The sequence below is a fragment of the Gymnoscopelus braueri genome (assembly GCF_963280865.1).
Source record: "Gymnoscopelus braueri genome assembly, chromosome: 2".
Lineage (NCBI taxonomy): Eukaryota > Metazoa > Chordata > Actinopteri > Myctophiformes > Myctophidae > Gymnoscopelus > Gymnoscopelus braueri.
The window spans coordinates 21082749-21105035 of NC_137604.1; the positions used below are offsets into that span (position 1 = coordinate 21082749).

Below are 22287 nucleotides of genomic sequence, written 5' to 3' on the forward strand. Positions count from 1 at the left end.
CGCGAGCTAATTGACAGATTGATTGTGATAAATTTGCTGTGGTATGAATAGTGAGGCGGTCAGCACCGAGAAACACGCCCTCCCAATTTGGTTTGTGACAGAATATTTATCTGCTTAGTCTCATAACCTTGGATTCAGATCATTCTTTTGGACTATACTCGGAAAGTATTGATATTCACACTGTTAGGCTCGCGCTTTTCCCAGCCTAGCAGCAAACGTGACGCCTTTCACCGTGAAGGGGAGAGCCTGGATGATTTAAAAGTTGCTCTCAAAACATTGGAAGCGGCCGTGAGTGAGTGGGTAGAGAGGCCGGTCAGCTGTTCCTGATCTTTGGCTCGCTCTGTGTCAAGTCAAGTCATCTTTATTTATTAGAGCACAGTTGACCCCCCCAAAAAAAGTGCTTTCCAATCGACGATAACCAACAACAACATGATAGCCATGATGAATCACAAAATCATAATCCTTTGTGGAAGTTTGAAACACATACATCAAAGTAAAATGATAGTCAAAGTAAAGTAAAATTCCAAAGTTACAAAAAACCTGAATAGAACAAAACACATTCAAACGATCAAATGATCACACCAAAAATATTACTGAGCCTACTTTTTTGTGAGGAATCCCGTCCAGTGAAAAAGAGATTTTGGAAGTTTGGAAGTTGTTCGGAAGTTGTGATGTTTCCTGCCTCTGTGGGGGGTATTTATATGCAAATATCCTGGCTAATGGCATTGCAAGACTAAACAATAGGATCCAATGATGATGTTTAGGTGAAAAAAAGAACAGGAAAACAAATGATTGATACCCTTTTTTTTTTAATATAAAATACAAATGTTGCACATTTGCTACTGTGGGTCTTGCAGGGTTAAGGGTATTAAAAGTAAGGTGAATACATTCAGCGGACTTGGCAGTAACATAAACCAAGGGGCAACCTCAAAAAGCAAGAGAGTGTATATGTGTCAAAGTTTCCCTGAGCAAGATATTTAACCCCTAACACCCCCCCCCCCTCCCCCTCTCTCTCTCCCTCCTATTATATTTTCACCTCTTTGATACTCAGTGCATTTGCCAGGTCATTATCTGTGCAGTAGTGTGTGTATACCAGACAATGCAGTGTGTGCTTGGCTATTTTCCAGGATATTTGGCCATGTCAGTCATCGCTCTGAATGGCAGCTGGTGAAGATAGACTTCAGGTCCATCTTCAACAGGAGGTGCACCGAGGCCGACTATCAGACGTGGCACCTACACGATCAGGTAATCACGCCACGCCGTATGCGTTTCGGGCCATTTGAAAATAGCCGATCTACAAGCTCACAATGCGTCGCATTGTGAGCTTGTAGATCTGCTATTTTCAAAAGATTTTGATACATTCTATACATCTGAAAACTTGTGAAATGGGATAATGCGTACTTTCTACTTTTGGTACTTTAAGTACTTTTTGATACCAATACTTTTGTACTAATACTCAAGTTCATTTTGAATTCCGGTACTTTTACTTAAGTAAAACATTTTAATTATTTTTCCACGACTGTTTATTTGTCAGAAATGTAAACAGCACAAAGTACAGTCAGAATTTAAGGATTAAAGGATACCACAAAAAAAAGTCCTGGGGACTAGTTTCCATTGTGGTCCTATGTACATACGTAGGTTAAGCAAGGGATACATTTAAAGCCCTACAGGGTGATTATGCACCTCCGCTCCGCGTCGGTGCATAATCACCCTGTCGGGCATTACATTTCAATAATGACCACCTCCTCATACATTATCCCGCTTATTACACGGCTACTTAATAAATAAATAAATTGACCCAAAAGTAACAACAAAACAAAGTATTTCCTTGCTTACGGCAATGAAAGTATTCCATAAGTATTGGGCTGGGCAGACAAGTTCGCCTCGGAAAACAAATGACAGTAGTCCATAAGGCAGCGGGAAGACTCGCCCCAAAACACACACGCCCCCATTCTATATACCGCCGATTTGCCTGTAATACCGCCGGATTTGCCCCGGGGCAACTGTGTTTTGGGGCGAGAGTTTTGGTATTCCCCCGTTGTTGCACCACGATAAACAAGGAATTGTAGTGGATCAAATAGAATCACTTGTCAGTCATTGCATCGTCTATTTCTCACTTCAAATGTTTTCAAAAACATTCTTGAGAGCAACGTTTAGTAGTAAATGACATTGTTTGTTTGTTTGTTTACATCGCTGTCATGTTGGATAAAGCATAAAACCAAGCAACACAGGTTGACATGAGCAGGTGTTCTGAGTCTCTGATTAGACAGCGGTCCGTTATAGAGCTCATCGGTCATTAGCCATAAATAATGACCGATGATTGACCAATCAGATTCAAGCATTAAACCAAGCCGTGTAATAAAACAAGTTAATAGGAACATAATAGTCCGACACAAAAACAAGCATCTTATCAAAGACCACATGGCACTACTTAATCTGTCTGTTTTTAACAATTGCTGTACACACTGACTAACACTCCACCACATTCTGCTGTGTAACCAAAAGCCCTGACCCAAGCAGGCTTCTATTTCTAGATGACAAATGACTTTGTAACAAATTTCAATTAAAGCACGATCTGTACACGCTCTGGCGTTGTTAGGCTTTTCAAAGCACTAGTTAAGTTGCTGGAAAAAAGGATCCCTCAAATTACATGTGGGGTCATCTCGGGCAGGATAGTGTTTGAGCACTGGCTTAGACCTTAGTTAAGGAGTGGAGCGGGCTGCAGCATGTGTGTCTCTCTCTCTCCGCTCCCAAAACCACTTGTGCATATTCTCTCCATTTATTCTTAGTGATCTTTGTGAATCCTAAAGTCCCTGCATACATTAAACCGTCTCCACTCAACCTGCTCAGGCCCAAAGCCAAGAAGGAGAATTAGAGTGCTCCTTTATTCAGCATCCCAGCGCTCTAATAGGCTCAGACAACCATATGCTCCGGCTAGGCTAATGATCCAACATAATATAGCATGGAAGGTGGACGGTGGTCCATGCCAATTAATCGCACAATAAACCCTTAGAAGAAGGGCAAGCCCCTAGTCAACTCAAGAACAAAGTTGACAGCTTGCCCATAAAAGAAAATGTAAATGTTTATATTTTGAGACCATTCATGTTTTTTTAATCCGTTTTTTCTTCTTATTGTGGAATTCAGCAGTCAGACATAGAGAGAGAGAGAGAGCTTCCACATCTCACTAGTGACACCTATAGCGCAGACACAGAATTATCTGGGAAGAAAGCAGAAGTTACAGGTTTCTGCAATCTCCTCATCTGTGTTTTATCGCTCCCCCCATTATAAGATATCATTGGTGACGGTTGGAAAACTTGTATGTCCCATACTGTTACTTTTCAGTGAATGGAGGAGGGGGGGGGGAATGGGTTCCAATGGATCCCATAGTTATTATTTAGTCACAAGCTCTTGTTGATATCTTTCATTTATAAAATCCACAGACGTATATTATCCATTTTCACTTTAAAACCGTTTCAAAAACTACGGCTATACGGACAGTTTCGAAACTTTCCTACCAATCACATTTTCATATCAGAATCAGTTTTATTTGTCACATCACAGGTTTACAGGTGCAAAGCAGTGCGTGAAAAAAGGCTTTTTTCTTGTGCGTGCTCCATCATTTATCATGTATTCTGTGAGAAGAGAGAGGACAGAGGTAGTGTGTGAGCAAAGGGAAAGACGTAGAAAACAGGATTAAATATAACAAATAAAGATATATAGATATACTTATGTATATATATCTTTATTACGGATGTACAGATAGTGTATGTGATATAGCAGGTGTATACATGTTATTTACAAACAGTAGCATCATTCGCATGTTATGTAGAAACATTTGACCTCATGACATCATTGATGGAGATTCCAAGCTAATAGAAACGACAGCTTTTCTTCCTGTAACGTTAACATGCTGAAATAGAAGCCATTGTTCTTGCATCAATAAATAAAATCAAGTTTGAAATCTTGTTTGAAGTGACCAAACCTGCCTACAGCTGGTAGGTATAGGCAGGTGACAGGTCAGTCCTCCTCTGAGGCACAGAGTGAGTAGACAGAAATGATGCCATAATAATGAACATGAGTGAGGACCAATTATACCAAGATAAGGTTGAAAATAGGTGGCCAGTGGTTTTCAACCCTTCTCACATCAAGGTCCATTATTTATTCTGCATTTGAGCCATGGAACCACCGTTTGATGAGATTTAGACTCTCAGACCCAAGACTTAGAATGTTTTGTTATCACTGGATATGATTTTTAACTCTTGAGAGCTCTCAAGAGTTAAAGATCTCTAAGGGTCCATTTGGTTACCAACTCCCATCATTTAGCTGGGGACCACCTGGAACCCCGTCAAGGACCACTGGTGGTCCCCGGACCACTGGTCGAGAACCACTGCTTTAAGCGACATATAGGTCCGTTCCAGGGTCTTTTGTTGTTTACATCACAGCCAGCAGTCTTGACTGGCTCGTTAAACACACCTGCTAAGCACATTCTCCCAGTTGATCAATAGCTGCGTATCCCAGTGACTTTGTGGAGCTTACAGTGTAATTGTTTTCTTTGCACTCTATTTACTACAACTACTTTGTTGACTACTAGGGTTCATGCCACTAATCTTGCATTCTTTAACTCCGGTAGCCTTAGACTCTAAGGCTGGATTTGTGCTACAACTGTACTTTGACCACTTTTTCCGTCTACACCAGTGGTTCTCAACCAGTGGTCCGGGTCCTTGGCGAGGTACCAGTGGGTCCCCAGCGAAATTAGTTAACATAGCGTCACAATCATTTTAACCACTTTAGCTTAAGCTATTTTTGAAAAATCTTGAAAACTCAAATGCTTTGCTTCTGGTGGTCCCTGGCACAAAACATTTTCAGATGGGGGTCCGTGGCCAAATGTATATCAATTTAGGGGTCCTTGCTCCTTGGCATGAAAAAGGTTGAAAACCACTGGTCTACACCAGATCTGTTAGCCCAAACTAACCGATCTACAAGCTTGTAGATCTGCTTTTTGTTGGCTAATGTTCACCCCCAGAATATGAATGCTGAGGTTCCAGTCGCTCTGGATATAAGCGTGTCTGCAAAATGCCTACATCGTGAATTGATTGCCAAAAACATTATGATGATATACCGGCAGCTTTGCAGCAGAATTATAATCTCATTCATTCAGCCTGCTCGTGACTGTGTCCCACATTTTTAGTTTTTAACCCTTTAAGACCGGAAAAGCATCATCTGTCATTTTAGATTTATTTGACTATTAAAAAATAGCAGATCTACAAGCTCATAGTGCGGCACCGAGTGCCGCGCTACGAGCTTGTAGATCTGCTATTTTTTTGTCTCATATATATATTATATATATTTATTTTTTTAAGCAAACATGTTTAACTCTTAAATCTTGCACTTCTGGGGGATTCTACAAATATCTTCTAAATCCTAACAGTTTATTTTTTGTAAAAACATATGTTGCTATATATATCAGTGGTTCTCAAACTTTTTCATGTCAAGGACCCCCAAAATGATATGTATTTGGCCGCAGACCCCCATCTGAAAATATATATTTATAAATTGTATTTATATATTCAAAGATTTGCACATATTTTCGTATTTTTTTCAAAAATAGCAGATCTACAAGCTCATTCACTCGGTGCCGCGCTATGAGCTTGTATATCTGCTATTTTTTAATAGCCAACGAAATCTAAAAAATGACACAGATTCTTCCCTGGTCTAAATGGGTTAAATAAAATAAAAATAAATAATCCTACTGTATAATCCCATTATGGAAACGCAAGCAGCCCACTCCCCAGTGTAAGATTCTCCATGCAGTAGTTGTTAACTTTTGGTACATGCACGAGACGCAGCATGAGTCCGTGAACACTCAGCCAGCGTGAACGCCCAGCGAGCCAGAGGAGAGGCGAGGCAGCGGTGCCTTTCACATATTACACTGTGCTGCACACACGCTTAATGCCACCATGCATAATATTCATGCTAAATAAAATGTTACGCCGACAGCTGTTGTCTCTCTCTCTCTCTCTCTCTCTCTCTCTCTCTCTCTCTCTCTCTCTCTCTCTCTCTCTCTCTCTCTCTCTCTCTCTCTCTCTCTCTCTCTCACTGTCTTTTACTGTAAATTTTCTTAACGATTATTTTACCGATTACTTTTTTTTATTAATCAAATAAGTTATTATTATATATTTTTTCTATACATTTTTGATCCCACAATTTTTTTACCCTTTTTTTTCACCTGGTGCCAATTTTCTAAGTAATCCTGGGCGCTACACTCCCCCCACCAGCCTAGGGAGCCCAGGGCCGAGCTCATGCCTCCTTCAATGCATGAGAGCCAACTGACCTTCTTGTCACCTGACAGGGGGGAGTGTCCCCGGTAGGACGTAGCGCGTGGAAGGAACACGTTATTCCAACCAGTTCCCTTCCCCTCCATCAGGCGCCCCGGCTGTCATGGGGGAGGCGGTATAGCGACCAGGATTACTACATGTTTTTGTGAGGGTATTAACTACCCTGAGAGACACGGGGAGAACATGCAAACTCCACACAGAGTGTAAATAAATAAGTTATTTGAAGATCTAGAAGTGCATTTATTAAAATAATTGAACTGGGTTGTGCAAAAAAAGTTGCATCCTGATGCGTTGTGAGCTTGCGTTGTGAACATTTTTGGTATTAGTTTTTTTTGGCTATAATGATAATTATGCCTGAAATAAGGCACGTCAAAGATAAATGACCGATTGTTGTTTTTAAAATCAATTCAATTGATTAGTTTGATTAACTGTCTTTTTGATCCCCTTTTGAAAACCTGGGTCTACAGGGTGAACCGTGCCTCATGGGAGTGAAGAGAATCTACCGTAAGCTGAAGCCCACGGCCAGGTGCGTCATGGGAAAGACCTACTCTGTGACGATGACATCGGGACCATGTGACTGCACCGAGGCTGACTTTGAATGGTGAGATAACAGCTTTGGCATTGTTTTTCAAAACATTGTTTCATGTCAAGGACCCCCAGAATTGGTACAGTATGTGTGTTTGGCCGCAGACCCTCAAAGACAGAAATGACACTTCCTCCGTCCTTGATGCTGAAGCCAAACTGCAAAAGCAGCAAAATCATCAAGCAAAAGAAAAGGGCTCTCAACTCACTTTAGATGCTCCATGCTTAATTAAACAGCAGCAAAGACTATGTTTCGACCTTGCGGTCTTATTCAGATTACTTGAGTATTTGGCCTCATTTGAAATCAGTTTTTGGAAATAGCAGATCTACAAGCTCACAACAACATGTTGCGTTGTGAGCTTGGATCGTCTATTTGACACTTTGTACTTTTACCTGAGTCACATGTTGAATGCAGGACTTTTTACTTTTAACAGAGTACATTTCTACACTGTGGTATTGCTACTTCTTCTTAAGTAAAATAAAATTGGAGTACTTCTTCTACCCTGGGCCCTGATCAGTTGTTTGTTTGCACAGTTGAACTAAACAAATCAAGTCACACAGGTCCAAATGGCAGAGTTCAACTCTTCTTCACAATGGCTTATATGAGCAGTCATGATCATCAGCCAAATCCTGGTCAGTTATAGAGTCGCAGCTAAATTTGTCCTACCAGTAGACACTATCAGTGTTGCCAGAATTTGCGAGAGAAATAAGGAACCAGGTCTATGAAAACTAGCCCAAAAGAGGCGACTAATAGGCCACATGAGAACTTTAAACCTGTACGGCTATGCATTGGGTATTTGAAAATACCAGATCTACAAGCTCACAATGCACATACATTTTTCTTATGTTTTAGAAACATTTTAACAACACAAATGTATGGACAAATGCATATTCATTTAGGCGGTCCTTGGCATGAAACTGTGACCAACAACTACCAGCAACTTAACAGAAAAATAAGCCCACGGTCGCTTATTATGAGCAGACATGGCAACGCTGGACACTAATATGCCATCAGTTAGAGGTTATGTTTTGTTTACAAAGCCTGGTTGGCTGGTAGAATAGTGATGGTGGCCAGTTTTTCCACATTCACCATCGAGCCAACAGAAAAGCTGTTTCTTTTCCAACAACATTCAACAACTGTCTGAAACCAGGGTTTCTCAAACAGAGGGTCAGGACCTATGTTTGGGACACGGACCCATTTTTATGGGTCTTTAGCAAGTATCCCTATTGTAATTATTATTTCAGAAGATTTTAGAATAAACCTTTTTCAGAAATGGCCCAAAATCCCCCAAAAAATACAAATAAATGGCAGCTCTATTATAAGCTTTCAACGTGTGGTGATGCGACGCATTGTGAGTTTATAGATCTGATATGTTACTACTTGTTAAAGCTTGCAGATTGGCTAATTTAGCTACTTTTGAAACCCATTAAGACCTGGAACGCATCTGTGTCATTTTTAGATTTGAGCTAAAAAAGCATTATTTTACACTTTGGCTATTCAAAAATAGCCGATCTACAATCAGCATTTTTTGAAAATTTGAAAACATTTTGTGCAAATCTTTGAATATATATTCATTAAAGTGAACATTTGTAACTCAAATATTTGCTTCTGGGAGGGTCCTTGGAACAAAATATTTTGAGATGGGGGTCCGTGGCCAAATACATATACATTTTGGGGGTCCTTGACCTGAAAAAGTTTGAGAACCACTGACATAGCAACATAAGCTTTTTAAAAGAAACTTTTAGGATTTAGAAGACATTTTGTAGAATCGGAACCTCAGGCCTTAATGGAATAATTCATAACGTATATTTTGGTACGTTCGCGTCCCGGGAAGACACCGAGCTTATGTTTTTGGGGTCTCAAGCTGATGGGTTTGTTTGGGGAACCACTGGTCTATAAGCCCTATATCCGTCTTGGCAATACGTTTGGCGATGTGGGGCGGTGGTGGGGTTTCAGGAGAAAGTGAAGGATGAGCAGATAAGAGATCACCGTCATGGATAAGGTCCTCCACATTAGAATTGTAGAACAGCTCGGGCTGCCGGAATCTCCTGGAGGCTGCCCCAGCTAAATGAAACCACTCAACTGCTACACTCCAAGCTGTGATGGTGTGCGAGTGTGTGTGCGTGTGTGCGTGTGTGTGTGCGTGTGTGTGTGCATGTGCGTGTGCGTGTGTGTGTACTTGTATTACTACACTTGTGAGGGCCAAACGTCCCCACAAGTATAGTAGAGTGTGAAAAACAGACAATTTTCCTGTTCCTCAGGAATTTCAGGATTCAGGATTCAGGTTGGGAATATAGGATTAAGATGAGACATTTAGAGGTTGGGTTTATGGGTTGGGGTTAGAGTTATGGCTGATTTATACTTGCATGCCGTTGTTGTGAAAACAGATGATCTATAGTACACTTAGCAGCGCAATGCGTTTAAAGCTTGTAGATCAGTGTTAGGGTTAAAAATAGAAAAAAAAACCAAAAATAAGTGAAAATGGCATACATCAAATCGCTGTCCTAAAAGGATGTCCTCACAAGTGTATTAACCCATTAAGACCGGAAGCCGATTCTACAAATGCCTTCTAAATCCCAACAGTTTAAAAAAAAGGTATGTTACTATGTCAGTTGCTCTCAAACTTTTTCATGTCAAGGACCCCCAAAATGATATGTATTTGGCTGCGGACCCTATCTTAGAGTATGTTGTTCCAGGGATCCCCAGAAGCAAAGATTTGCGTAAAAAAAATCACTTTAAAAAATATATATATTCAAACATTTGCACACATTTTCACGATTTTTCAAAAATAGCAGATCTACAAGCTCGTAGCGCGGCACTCGGTGCCGCGCTATGAGCTTGTAGATCTGCTATTTTTTTTATTGCCAAAGTGTAAAATAATGGTTTAACTGGTTACACCCGGTCTTAAAGGGTTAATACAAACCTGTGTGCGTGCGTGTTTGCGTGTGCATGGACGCATTACCCGCAGTATTCCGGGGGCTCGTGCTTGTGAATGTCTGCCATCCCTCGCCCTCCTCTTTAAAAGACAGTGTCTTCGGGGGAAGACGTCGTACTTCACACAGCTGCCTTTGTAGCCATGGCCTGTGGCTCTTTTCATTAAAGATGCACTCGAAAAAAGATGGGTTTCGCTACATCCACGCAACCTGTTTTTCTTTGAAATATCAGCATTATAAATGTAGCCCTATTTTATCTCCTCTCCTTCCTTTTTCCTTCTTTCTTTCGTTTTTATTCCCCAATCTACATACATGCCCCCTGAGCGTATAGGGAGTATGGAACGAGCCTCCATCAGAACCCATTCATCACCGGGCCTAATAGCTTTCATTAACAATCACAACACTTTTGCATCTGTGTGCATGTAGCACTAATTGGGGCAATTTGTTTCTATCTTTTTGGGGACACGAGCGCACAGCGTTGTGCCTTCTAATTTGTAGAACAAACAACTTGTGGGCTTTGTTTTAACCCATTAAGACCGGGAACGCATCTGTGTAACCACTTTAACCATTATTTTGTGCTTTGGCTATTCACAAAATAGCAGATCTACAAGCTCATAGCGCAGCGCTGAGTGCCACGCTATGAGCTTGTAGATCTGCTATTTTCGATATATGTTTTTATATTATGTTTATTTTTTAAGGGAACATTTTTAACTCAAATCTTTGCTCCTGGGGGGGTCCCTGGAACAACATATTTTGAGATGGGGGTCCGTGGCCAAATACATATCATTTTGGGGGTCCTTGACATGAAAAAAGTTTGAGAACCACTGATATTATAGCAACATATGTAAAGAAAAAAGAAAAAAAAAGTTAAGATTCAGACATTTGTAGAATCCCCTGAAGCAAAGATTTGTGTAAAAAAATCTTCGCTCTAAAAATATATATTTATTCAAAGATTTGCACAAATTGTCACGATTTTTCAAAAAATATATCAGATCTACAACCTCGTACCGCGGCACTCGGTGCTGCGCTATGAGCTTGTAGATCTGATATTTTTGAATAGCCAAAGTATAAAATAATGGTTAAAGTGGTTACACAGATGCTTCCCCGGTCTTAATGGGTTAAAAGCACTTAATGGAGAAAGCACAGTCGTTTGGCATCAATGTTATTTTAACAAATAAGGAGTTCATCATTCCCCAAAGGGGTCGTATTTGCATTTCCTTCTAAAGTAAACGCTGTGCTGATCAATTATTTTGTCAGATTAGGGACCGATTTGAATGGATTTGAGACTATAAAGCTTAAGAATACACAGACAGTCAATTCCTCAGTGTTAATTCATCCATTTGTAAAGTGTGAGAGGGTTAAATTAAAGCTGCAATCCGTAACTGTTATGTCCTACCCAGGATTTGAACCATTCTAAGGGCAATGCCCACTTGGCCAGTGACGTTATTGCACTCATGAGCTTCAGGCAGTACTACTTGCCAGCCAGTAGGTGTCCTACCCCGACACCGGGGTCTACATTTCTCAGTTGGAAGGGAAGGTAGACCACCTACAACAACCACTGCAGATGTAGTAGTTGCTTTTTCGTACCCCTTTTTATCTCCATTTAGTCGTTATAAGTAGTATATATATATAGACACCAAAATGCTAATTAATGCTAACATGCAAAATGGCGGATGCTAACACTATTAGCATGTTAGCATCTTAGCTTAGCATGTTAGCATTAATTAGCATGTTGGTGTCTATATATACTACTGTTATACCTATGTTGTCACTGCTGTTTTATCCTACTGGCTCACCTGTCAGTGAGGAGCCCCCACCGGGAGGACATAGAGCCTCCATCCTACTCCTTCCCGCCCCAACACTCGCGGCTGACAGGTCCCGCCCCTAGCCCGATTACATCTAGCGACAAATATCACCCTTCCCGTTCCGTTTCCCTGATCCTCCGAACACGGATTGTGTTTGTATATAGACGCTCGACAAAGCCGGTGGATTCGAACCCCCAGACTCCGTGGGCAGATGTACCAGTTATACCGTATTAACTCATTCACTGCCACTGACGTAAAAAACTTATTTTTTTCCAATTACCAAATCCGCCACTGACGTAAAAAACGTAATTTTGCAAAAAACGTTGATTTTAAAAGATCTCACCGTCCTTCATCTTTCGAAGTGACACATTTCATTGTAGCACACCCGGATACGGAAATTACGTCAATCGAAGATTTCCGTTTCCGCCTGCCGCCGCTCTAAACCTTCCGCTAAATCGCCATTATCTCGGCTTTGTTTTTTAGAAACGCTGTTTAGAAACTGCTACTACAGCAAAATGGAATGTCGCTGATTGAATTTTTTTTAAATCGTATTTTAAAATTTTATTCAATGAAATAAGTTCCAGAGTGCAGCTTTAGCACTGAGGATTTGATCAGCTGCTTGTTCCCTCAAATACTCCTCTGCACCGCCTGATAAGAGATCACTGTTTCCCTTGTGTGTGGCTGTGTGACTGCAGCGATTACGGCTACGAGAGGCGAACGACGGACGGCAAGTGCACCCCGGCCTTCTGGTTCCATCCGTCATCGACGTCCAGGAGCTGCACCACGGGGACGACTTTCGTCAACAGCACGGGGTAAGTGAGGGGCCGGTGGAATTAGCATGGCGCTAACGCTGACTCATAGACCTTACACAGCCTTGAGTGAATTGCCTTGAGTTGAGGAGTTCAGGGTGCATTGATTGCTGTCTCATTTCAAACAAGGACTGGCTGAGCACAATTTGGCCTTAAAACAGAGAGCTCATAGTTTATGAGCAGATTAGGGGTGTGTGTGTGTGTGTGTGTGTGTGTGTGTGTGTGTGTGTGTGTGTGTGTGTGTGTGTGTGTGTGTGTGTGTGTGTGTGTGTGTGTGTGTGTGTGTGTGTGTGTGTGTGTGCGTGCGTGCGTGGACATATGCGGTTTCCACCTGACAGCAACAATATACTTTACAGTGGTATAAGCACTTAAGTACAGTACTTAACTTCCTTTTTTATAATACTTTATACTTCTATGCAGTGGTGGAAAAAGTATTCAAATGTTTTACTCAAGTAAAAGTATCAATACTGCAACGTAGAAGTACTCTGTTACAAGTAAAAGTCTGGTGTTCAAAATTTACTTGAGTAAAAGTACAAAAGTATTGGCATAAAAATGTACTTAAAGTACCAAAAGTAAAAGTACTGAAATACCCGATCTACAAGCTCACAACGCGTCGCATCGCGACGCGTTGTGAGCTTGTAGATCGGCTATTTTCAAGTACAGTACTTGAGTACATGTACTTAGTTACTTTCCACCACTGCTTCTATGACACTACATCCCTATTTTAGACACACTTTTAATCAATTATGATGCTTATACCCGGTAAGCAAGAGCGTATAATCTATCTATCTATCTATCTATCTATCTATCTATCTATCTATCTATCTATCTATCTATCTATCTATCTATCTATCTAAATGGATAACATGCTGTGCATGTACTGTATATAATGCATGTGTTTGACTCCAGTTACAGGAAGGTAGTATCCAACAACTGCACAGCAGGAGTGATTGCCGAGTACTCTGCCAGGAGACAGCAGTGCCCCATCCAGGCCCCCAGGGGGCTCCACTTGGTCACTAGTGAGGGCAGCCTGACAGCCACACTGGGTACCAATGTCACCTTCCTCGTCTATCTGGAGGAGGTACGCTCATTTAAGGGTCATTTTATGTAATGAATGGCGTCAATGGTACCGTAGCCTATACATCAGCAGTTCCCAACCTTTTGTGGATCAGGGCCCAGAGCCCACATCACGACGTTGTGAGCTTGTAGATCCGAGATTATCACAAAACTATTTCATTAATCCTAAGTTAAAGGTTTAAAGAAATAATACTGATATTGATTTGAATGACTTGGATCAGTGGCCCAGAGGTTTCTAGAGAGATGTTGAAAATAGGATTTTGAGAACAAAAGAACAGTGGAGAAAAGATGGAAGTGACTGGAGAGATTCAAATTATTAAATCATTTTGACTCCAGGCCAAGCTGTTTTTGAGATAATTGTGAAAACATAAATGTGATAATTACAACCGCCGCTTTGAGGTAATTTTGTGTGGCTGAGTAGTGGGTGGAATTTGCAACCCGCTTGCCAATGTATGTGTTTCCAGGTCTTTCCAGGTCGTGCGCACTTTTAGCTGAGGAAAATAATGAAAACTGTGGGGTTCCTGCATTTTCACTGCTTGGACCCTTAACAAGAATATCTAAAGCTGTTTGAGGTGCTGTCAAAACAGTGTAAAACAAAGTAACCAAAGGATAAGATAGTTGAGGTTGTTGACAACTTTCAACCTTGTGTCCCCTTTGGGCATGTCTGAAATTTTAAATCTGTTCTATAAATGCACTGTGTGTGTGTGTGTGTGTGTGTGTGTGTGTGTGTGTGTGTGTGTGTGTGTGTGTGTGTGTGTGTGTGTGTGTGTGTGTGTGTGTGTGTGTGTGTGTGTGTGTGTGTGTGTGTGTGTGTGTGTGTGTGTGTGTGTGTGTGTGTGTGTGTGTGTGCGCGTTCCACTGCATATCTCGAAAACTGTCCAACCAAACCTGCCGTGTGTACAGCCCAGTTTCCAGGGGCGTGATGTGCCGAGTAGGAAGTTGGTTGGATCAGCGGTTGTCCAGAACTATATAAATCTCCATATCTGTCCGTCTGTCTGTCTCCCTCTTATGCCCATATATGGAGATATGGGCATAGTACTGACATCGTAGTACTCTGACACCGGCCGGGTACAATGGGTTTTGGGTAAGTGGAGGGGCATGTGTTCCCGACGGTCATCGTTCCCAACCGACAGCGTTCCCAACGGACAGCGTTTCCGACGGACATCGTTCCCAACGGGCATCAGCTTAGTTTTTCTAAAATAGCAAAACAAAAATCTGATCTACCAGCTTGTACATTAGATCAGTTTGTAGATTAAACTTTGGCTATTATTTTGCTGTGTCACACAATCAGACAAAGTACAAAATAGAGCTTCAGTGATTAACACATTGATTGCCAAGATATTAAACATAGTTTTCTATCCCCTTGCCAGCGTTATTACCTCAATCCGATGATATTTGAAACGCCGTGAAAGAGACATTGTGTCCCAAAAAAAAAAAAAAAAAAGTCCCCGTGGGTTGGCGGAGGGATCTGTGTATTCAGAGGAACAACAACCTTTTCCAACCGCGATCCGCCATTTTGGGGCTTCGGCCCGCTGAAAACTGGTGGTTTTCAATGCAAGCTGTTTTTTCCTGAAAATCCCATCGTTGCGTAGCCTGGCTCCACCCCCTGAATCACTTGCCTCGCATTCAGGGTCTGGTGACGGTGTCGAAGGCGGGGGTTTCTCGGTTGAAAATCTGTACGACGAATCGGGATCGGGATAATCCAGTATGAACCAATCGCCAAAGAGTCCAACTTTGGCCACGCCCCCACCTCAGAAAACGTCTGCACTGAGAGTGCTTTCAGACTGAATAATGGAGTGAAACAAAATGAAAATTCAGGCTGAGTGTCAGGCTAATCGTTGGGATGAATAGATGTGAGTTTTTTTGCGATGACGTCACATCCACATACTACTTCTCTGAGTGACGATTGATCATTCCAAAGCTGTGTTAGGGTGCCCCTTGTGGAATTTAAAAAAAAAATGTTTTTTTTTGAAAGAACGCATCAATGCGATCTTGGCCATCAAGTGATGGATTTGAAAGAACGCATCAATGCGATCTTGGCAATCAATGTGTTAAATGTACTGTTTTTAAACATACTGGGCAGCAGTTTTACGACATACTGGGCGGCAGTGGCTCAGGAGGTAGAGCGGCCGTCTTGGAATCCAAAGGTTCCAGGTTTGATACCCGGCTCCTCCTGGCTACGTGTCGACGTGTCCTTGAGCGAGACACTGAACCCCCAACCGCTCCCGATGAGTAGGTTGGTGCCTTGCATGTTTTCAGTGGTGGAAAGTAACTAAGTACATTTACTCAAGTATTGTACTTAAGTACAATTTTGAGGTACTTTTTTAGTATTTCCAAATGTATATACTTTTACACAACGTGTCGCGATGCGACGCGTTGTGAGCTTGTAGATCTGCTATTTTCAATCATTTTAGTACTTTTACTTTTGGTACTTCAAGTACATTTTGATACCAATACTTTTGTACTTTTACTCAAGTATATTTTAAATTCCGGACTTTTACTTGTAACAGAGTACTTCTACATTGCAGTATTGATACTTTTACTTAAGTAAAACATTTGAGTACTTTTTCCACCACTGCATGTCTTCCTCCACCATCGGTGTGTGTGTGAATGGGTGAATGTGAAATACATTGGCGTTTTGGAGAAAAGCACTATATAAACGCAGTCCATTTACCATTCCCCACACAATGTGTGTTTGTCCCCTTTGCAGGGCGAAGGCACCCGGACCAGTGTCACGTTGGACTTTGGCGACGGCCGTGCTCTGACCTACTCCAACGTCAGCTCCATCGAGGACGGCATCAAACACGTGTACAAGGCGGTGGGGATCTACCGGGTGACGGCCACCGGGGAGAACAGCCTGGGTTCAGAGAGCACCGTGCTCTACCTGCACGTCACGTGTGAGACACACCTTCCATTTTGTCACTGTCGGGGGTTGAAACCTTGTATGTCCAAAAAAACTGTTACTTTTCAGCAAATCGTTGCTGTCGTCGGGCAGAAACCTCTTATTTCCATATTTTAACTGTTTGTGTTTTTTTTCCGAAATAGCAAAATTTAGCGTCACACTAAAGTAGTGAAAGTAGCAGATCTGTAAGCTGGCGCTTTGAGCTTGCAGATCTGCTACTTTTCCTTTTTTTGTATTTAAATCCTGAAAAGTAACAGTTTTTGACGTTTCCACCTGACGACATGGAAAATGTATTCCTGTGTTCCAATCCATTCCAATGTAGTTATGATTTAGTTACCCTTGCCAGCGATTTGCGTGTTTTTTTGTTTTGTTATTTTGTTATTTAAATGCATTTAAGTTTCTCTGGCCATGGTTTTAAACACATACGAGGATCGACCACCAGAGAGCAGCAAAATGACACCTTGATGACTCGCTGACTCCCCCCCCCTACAGGCTCAAACAGTCAAATACGTCATAAACCGGATGTGACGACGCCGATGACTGTTCTTCACCCACACTAAAGAAAATAGAAGTGGAGCTCTCCGTTCGTTTTTTATACCGTGTGAAAAACCGTGTTTTGGCCGCATTAGTGCATTTTTCAAGCTAAAACCGGAAATGGAAATCGCTGAAATTGCTTCCGGGTGAAGCGGATGTGACTGGGAAGCGAAAATGATCTCGGAATGTAAATAAAACAGCGCGATCGTCTATTAACCAAATTAAACATATAAGCAGATCTGCGTCCATGGCAGCTTATGTGTTAAAATGTTTAATTGGTTCAGTATTTATAAAATCCACAGACGCACTTAAAGGGGTAGACCACTCATTTTCAACAATAAACTATGTCTTTAATACACCTTAGAGCTGTTGTGTGGAAATAAGAAAAAAGTCCTCCCCCCCTTCTGTGTTGCCTAGAAAAGGATAATTGATTGAGGTCATGTGATCAGTGACATACGCAGGGTGTACTTTTGGCTGAGGGGAAAGTACACCCTGCGTATGTCACTGATCAAGTTCAATGTTGAAAATGAGTGGTCTTCCCCTTTAACCACTTTCATTTGATTCAAAATGATTCAAAAATAGCTAACACGTTGTCGGCTTGTAGATCTGCTATTGTCGCTACATTTGCACACTGACACTCTTGTACGATGAAGTAAGACATTGATTTACGAAAAAGTTGATATATAGAGATAGAAGGTTTATGCCCGACTGCAGCGATTTGTGCGTGTGCGTATTTGTGTGTTCAGTCAGGCTTTGTCTGTACGAGTTTCCTCACCCTCACACAAGGCCCCCCCCACTCCCCCCCGGTTATTTAATGTATTCTGTATTTTACTCGTATAGAAGGCCCTCTCTTCGATTGCTCTTTGGCTATGTATGGCCTTATCGCGCACACAAGAAATTGCACTTGTCAACGTTGTACCCACAGCGTGACACGACCCTTATCTGTTTACAGCACGCACGCTCCTCTCTCCCGTAACCAAACAAACACCAGATAGAGTAAAAAAAAAAAAAAAATCCCATTACAATTCCACTCCAGTCGACTTACGCTTCATAGCGGCCTAACCCCTGGCGCGCGTTTGAAACCACAGGCTGTCTGCTACGTACGTGACGGGCCTGACCACCCCAAGCGTTTTCTTTTTTTGGGGGTGGGGGCGGGGGCGCGGGGGGGTGACAGATGTAACGGAGCAGACTTATTGATCAGGGAGCGCTGAGCCCCCTCCTCCCCTACCAGTCTGTCAATCCAATATGCCAGCAGTGCAAATAGAGCCACCGCGGGGCTCGGGGAAGCGCCTACGAGATGAAAAAGAACACGCAGATGGTATCCAACGGTCCCCCGTGCAGGGGAAGGGATTCTGAACGGAGCTCAACCCCCTTCGTTAACCCTCCGTCGTCCCGCCTTTTCTTCGTTTCACATTTTTTGCATCGAGACTGCAAAGTTGTTGTTTCCTCCTCTCTCAGTGTTTTTGTTCTCTTCGCAACTGTGTTTCTCACCGAGCGGTGGATTAGTGACTGAGTAAATGTACTCAAGTACTGTACTTAAAGAGGAATTTCCTGAGGCGATTTTCTTGGCGATGCTAAACACCTCACCTGATGACATGCTCAGGTGAGTTTCGGTGATGTCATCAGTGTCTGTGATGGCATAATTCCTAACTAATCACAGAGAAGATTGTGTGCACATCCCACGCCTGCGTTTAGGCCAGGTGCTGGACATCAAGGGAAGAATCAAGGATAAGAAGAAGAAAGTCCGCACACTGTTCTCAAGCTCCCAAAAAACTCACTTTTTATTTATTCAACGTTTCGACCTTCTAGGTCTTCATCAGGCAAACAATATATTCAATATTTGCCTGATGAAGACCTAGAAGGTCAAAACGTTGCATTAATAAAAAGTGAGTTTTTTTTTGGCTTGAGAACAGTGTGCGGAGTTTCTTCTTCTTATCCATAATTCCTAACTAAACCAGTCTTCTTCCAAGGTACACCAGTCTTCTGCCTAGGTGTCTATGCTATATACCCTAGAGTGCACCGCCATCTTTTGGCCAGTGTGTCATGCTATACCCTGGAGTGCATTGCCATCTTTTGGCTAGAATCATTCTTTCACTGCCTTCAGTGGACAACCCCCTACAGTCATGAGCTTAACAAACTATACAGTAGCTTATTTTTCATGACTTTGAAACCAATTGTTATACAGGCCTGCTTATCGTTTTCTTTCTAATTCTAATTTGTTCTAATTTGGCTGGGTGGTTTATAGCATATTATTCTGTGGTCTGACACAATTTGAATACATAATACTGCTTATAGGACTACTCATACAGGGTTATAGCCTGACATTGGCCAGACTGATAACGTGGATTCACTCTCACGTTCCTCCCCGGTATCAGTCTGGACTTCAGCCCATATGGGAGCGAGTATGAGAAATCAGAAAATGATCAGTGAAAAGCATCAAAATCATTTTCTGATTTCTCATACTCGCTCCCTATGGGCCGAACTCCAGCCTGATACCGGGGAGGAACGTGAGAGTGAATCCATTTTATCAGTCAGGCCATTGCCAGGCTATCAGGGTTAGGGTACGTCCTGTTTACGGTACAATTATTATTTAAGTACAATTATTGGGTACTTTTACTTTACTAGTATTTCCATTTTTAACACTTACATCTACTCCATTATGTCTTAGAGGCCAACTACTCCAGTAAAGTAAAAGTACCTCAACATTGCACTTAAGCACAATATTTGAGTACATTTACTTAGTTACTTTACACCACTGGTTAAGCGGTAATAACGCATTTGAATTTACCCCGTTATGAGCAAGTGTTACCGCTGCCTTTGCTGATTTTACTAAAGTAATACATCTGCGTACTTCTTCCACACCACTGCGCCTCACATTTGCATTGGAGAGAGACTGCAAAGTTGTTGTTGTTCCTCTCCCTCGGTGTGTTTTGGTTCTCTCTTTTGCATACACAGTTGCGCACAGAGCAGCGAGTTCACTCCATGATGTATTTGTGTGCCTGAGTAGGTCAGCTGGAGCACATCCATCTCTCGGCTCCCTTTGTGGCCGTGAAGAACAAGGAAGTGAACCTCACGGCTGTGTTGTGGCCCAGCCAAGTGGGAACGGTCACCTACATCTGGTGGATCGGAAATAATTCCGAGGTACGTTTTTCTGAGGCTTTATTCGCACCTCTTTATACATTTCGTGTTTGCACTTTTTTTTTTTTCTCTCCTCCTCCTCCTGGCAGCCGCTGCTTTTGTAATTAACGCATTTAGACCGGGGAACGCATCTGTGTCATTTTCCACATTGGCTATTCAAAAATACGCAGATCTACAAGCTCGTATCGCGGCACCGAGGGCCGCGCTACGAGCTTGTAGATCTGCTATTTTTGAAGAATCGTGAAAATGTGTGCAAATCTTTGAATGTATTTATATTTTTTAATTTTACTCAAATCTTTGTATCTGGGGGGGTCCCTGGAACAACATATTTTGAGATAGGGGTCAGCGGCCAAATACATAATCATTTTGGGGGTCCTTTGAGAAAAGTTAACCACTTATTATAGCAACATGCGTTTTTTAACATGAGTTAGGATTTAGAAGACATTTGTAGAATCCCCCCAGAAGCAAAGATTTGAGATACAAATTTTCCCTTTAAAAATATATATATGTTAAAAGATTTGCACAAATGTTCACGATTTTTCAAAAATAGCAGATCTACAAGCTCGTAGCGCGGCACTCTGTGCCGCGCTACGAGCTTGTAAATCTGCTATTTTTGAATAGCCAAATAAATCTTACAATGACACACAGTATGCGTTCCCGGTCTTAATGGGTTAACAGCGTTGCCAACTATTTCCGCTCTCAAGCGTGCAGGAGGGATCTTAATTCGGCTCGACTGCCTCCGTGCAAAGGGTTGCAATTTGTGGCCGCGGTAATCTGCTGTACTCTGATAAATAGTTGCAGAGTATGCTGACTTCTAAAACACATAAACGTGGCTCAATCACCGATAGCCACCGAAGTGTGTCCATCTTTATGTGTATCTATTTTCTCTTCCAACTAAGGTCTAAGTTGATCAGTCCCAAAGACTGATAAATAGGTGATTCATCTAAACTGCTCGCATAAACTGTCACCGTTACTTTGGTGGCCATGAAGCAGTTTTCAAAGATAAATGTGTGTGCAATAAGGGCTGATTTATGCACAAGTTGCGCTTTTGTCGTCGCACATTTGAAAATTGCCGATCTATAAGCTCCCGACGCATCTCAGCACAACGCATTGTGAGCTTGTGGATCGGCTATTTTACATGCGCGACACCGGCGCGCAACCGAGTGTAGCGGGCCTGTGATGCGAGAGTTGGCACGTGGCTCTGAATTCCACAGTTAACCCATTTAGACCGGGAACGCATCTGGTGTGTCATTTTAAGATTTCTTTGGGCTATTCAAAAATAGCCGATATACAAGCTCATAGCGCGGCACCGAGTGCCGCGCTATGAGCTTGTAGATCTGCTATTTATTTTTTTTAATCATGAAATATTTGTGCAAATCTTTGAATATATATATATATTTTAACTCAAATCTTTGCTTTTGGGGGTCCCTGGAACAAAATATTTTGAGATGGGGGTCCGCGGACAAATACATAATATTTTGGGGGTCCTTGACATGAAAAAGTTTGAGAACCACTGATATTACAAGTATAAAAAAAATAATAATAATGTTAGGATTTAGAAGACATTTGTAGAATCCCCAGAAGCAAAGATTTGAGTTTTAAAAAATCGCTTAAAAAATATATATATATTCAAAGATTTGCACACATTTTCCCGATTTCTCAAAAATAGCAGATCTACAAGCTCGTAGCACAGCACTCGGTGCCGCGCTACGAGCTTGTAAATCTGCTATTTTTGAATAGCCCAAAGAAATCTGAAAATGACACACACACATTATGCGTTCCCGGTCTTAATGGGTTAAATCTAAACCTGGCTGACATATAGTATACATTATGGCGTGCGGGGAGGACCGCCAGTGTCTCGTTCCCGGAGCCATATCTGTCTTTATAATTGCAGTGAATGTGTTTGTTCGGCGGCGCCGGGGCGCCCATCACTAGGACGGGGCGGTTGAATGTGGCTCCGGTGATGAACGGAGGCAGCATTAGCATCTCTGAAGCCATTTGAAGAACAAATTGAGATGTGGGAAAAAGAAAACGACAGCAGGAGCCGTCGGTGTCACACAGGAACTCCCTGTGGACCGGGGGATGTGTGTGTGTGTGTGTGTGTGTGTGTGTGTGTGTGTGTGTGTGTGTGTGTGTGTGTGTGTGTGTTTGAGGGCCAAAAGTCCCCACAA

At 42.1% G+C, this 22287-nt stretch overlaps 1 protein-coding gene across 1 annotated transcript in view; it reads left to right on the plus strand.

Moving 5' to 3' along the window:
• The window catches only part of sorcs1 (sortilin-related VPS10 domain containing receptor 1), a gene marked incomplete at its 5' end in the record, with an annotated part of 274435 nt that overhangs the window by 234208 nt on the left and 17940 nt on the right, over window positions 1-22287 (plus strand). The window contains 6 exons of the mRNA XM_080441450.1: window positions 1128-1245; window positions 6803-6936; window positions 12352-12468; window positions 13375-13546; window positions 16253-16439; window positions 19986-20119. Of these exons, the coding sequence (XP_080297576.1) occupies window positions 1128-1245; window positions 6803-6936; window positions 12352-12468; window positions 13375-13546; window positions 16253-16439; window positions 19986-20119 (862 nt within the window). The remainder of the gene's footprint in view (window positions 1-1127; window positions 1246-6802; window positions 6937-12351; window positions 12469-13374; window positions 13547-16252; window positions 16440-19985; window positions 20120-22287) is intronic.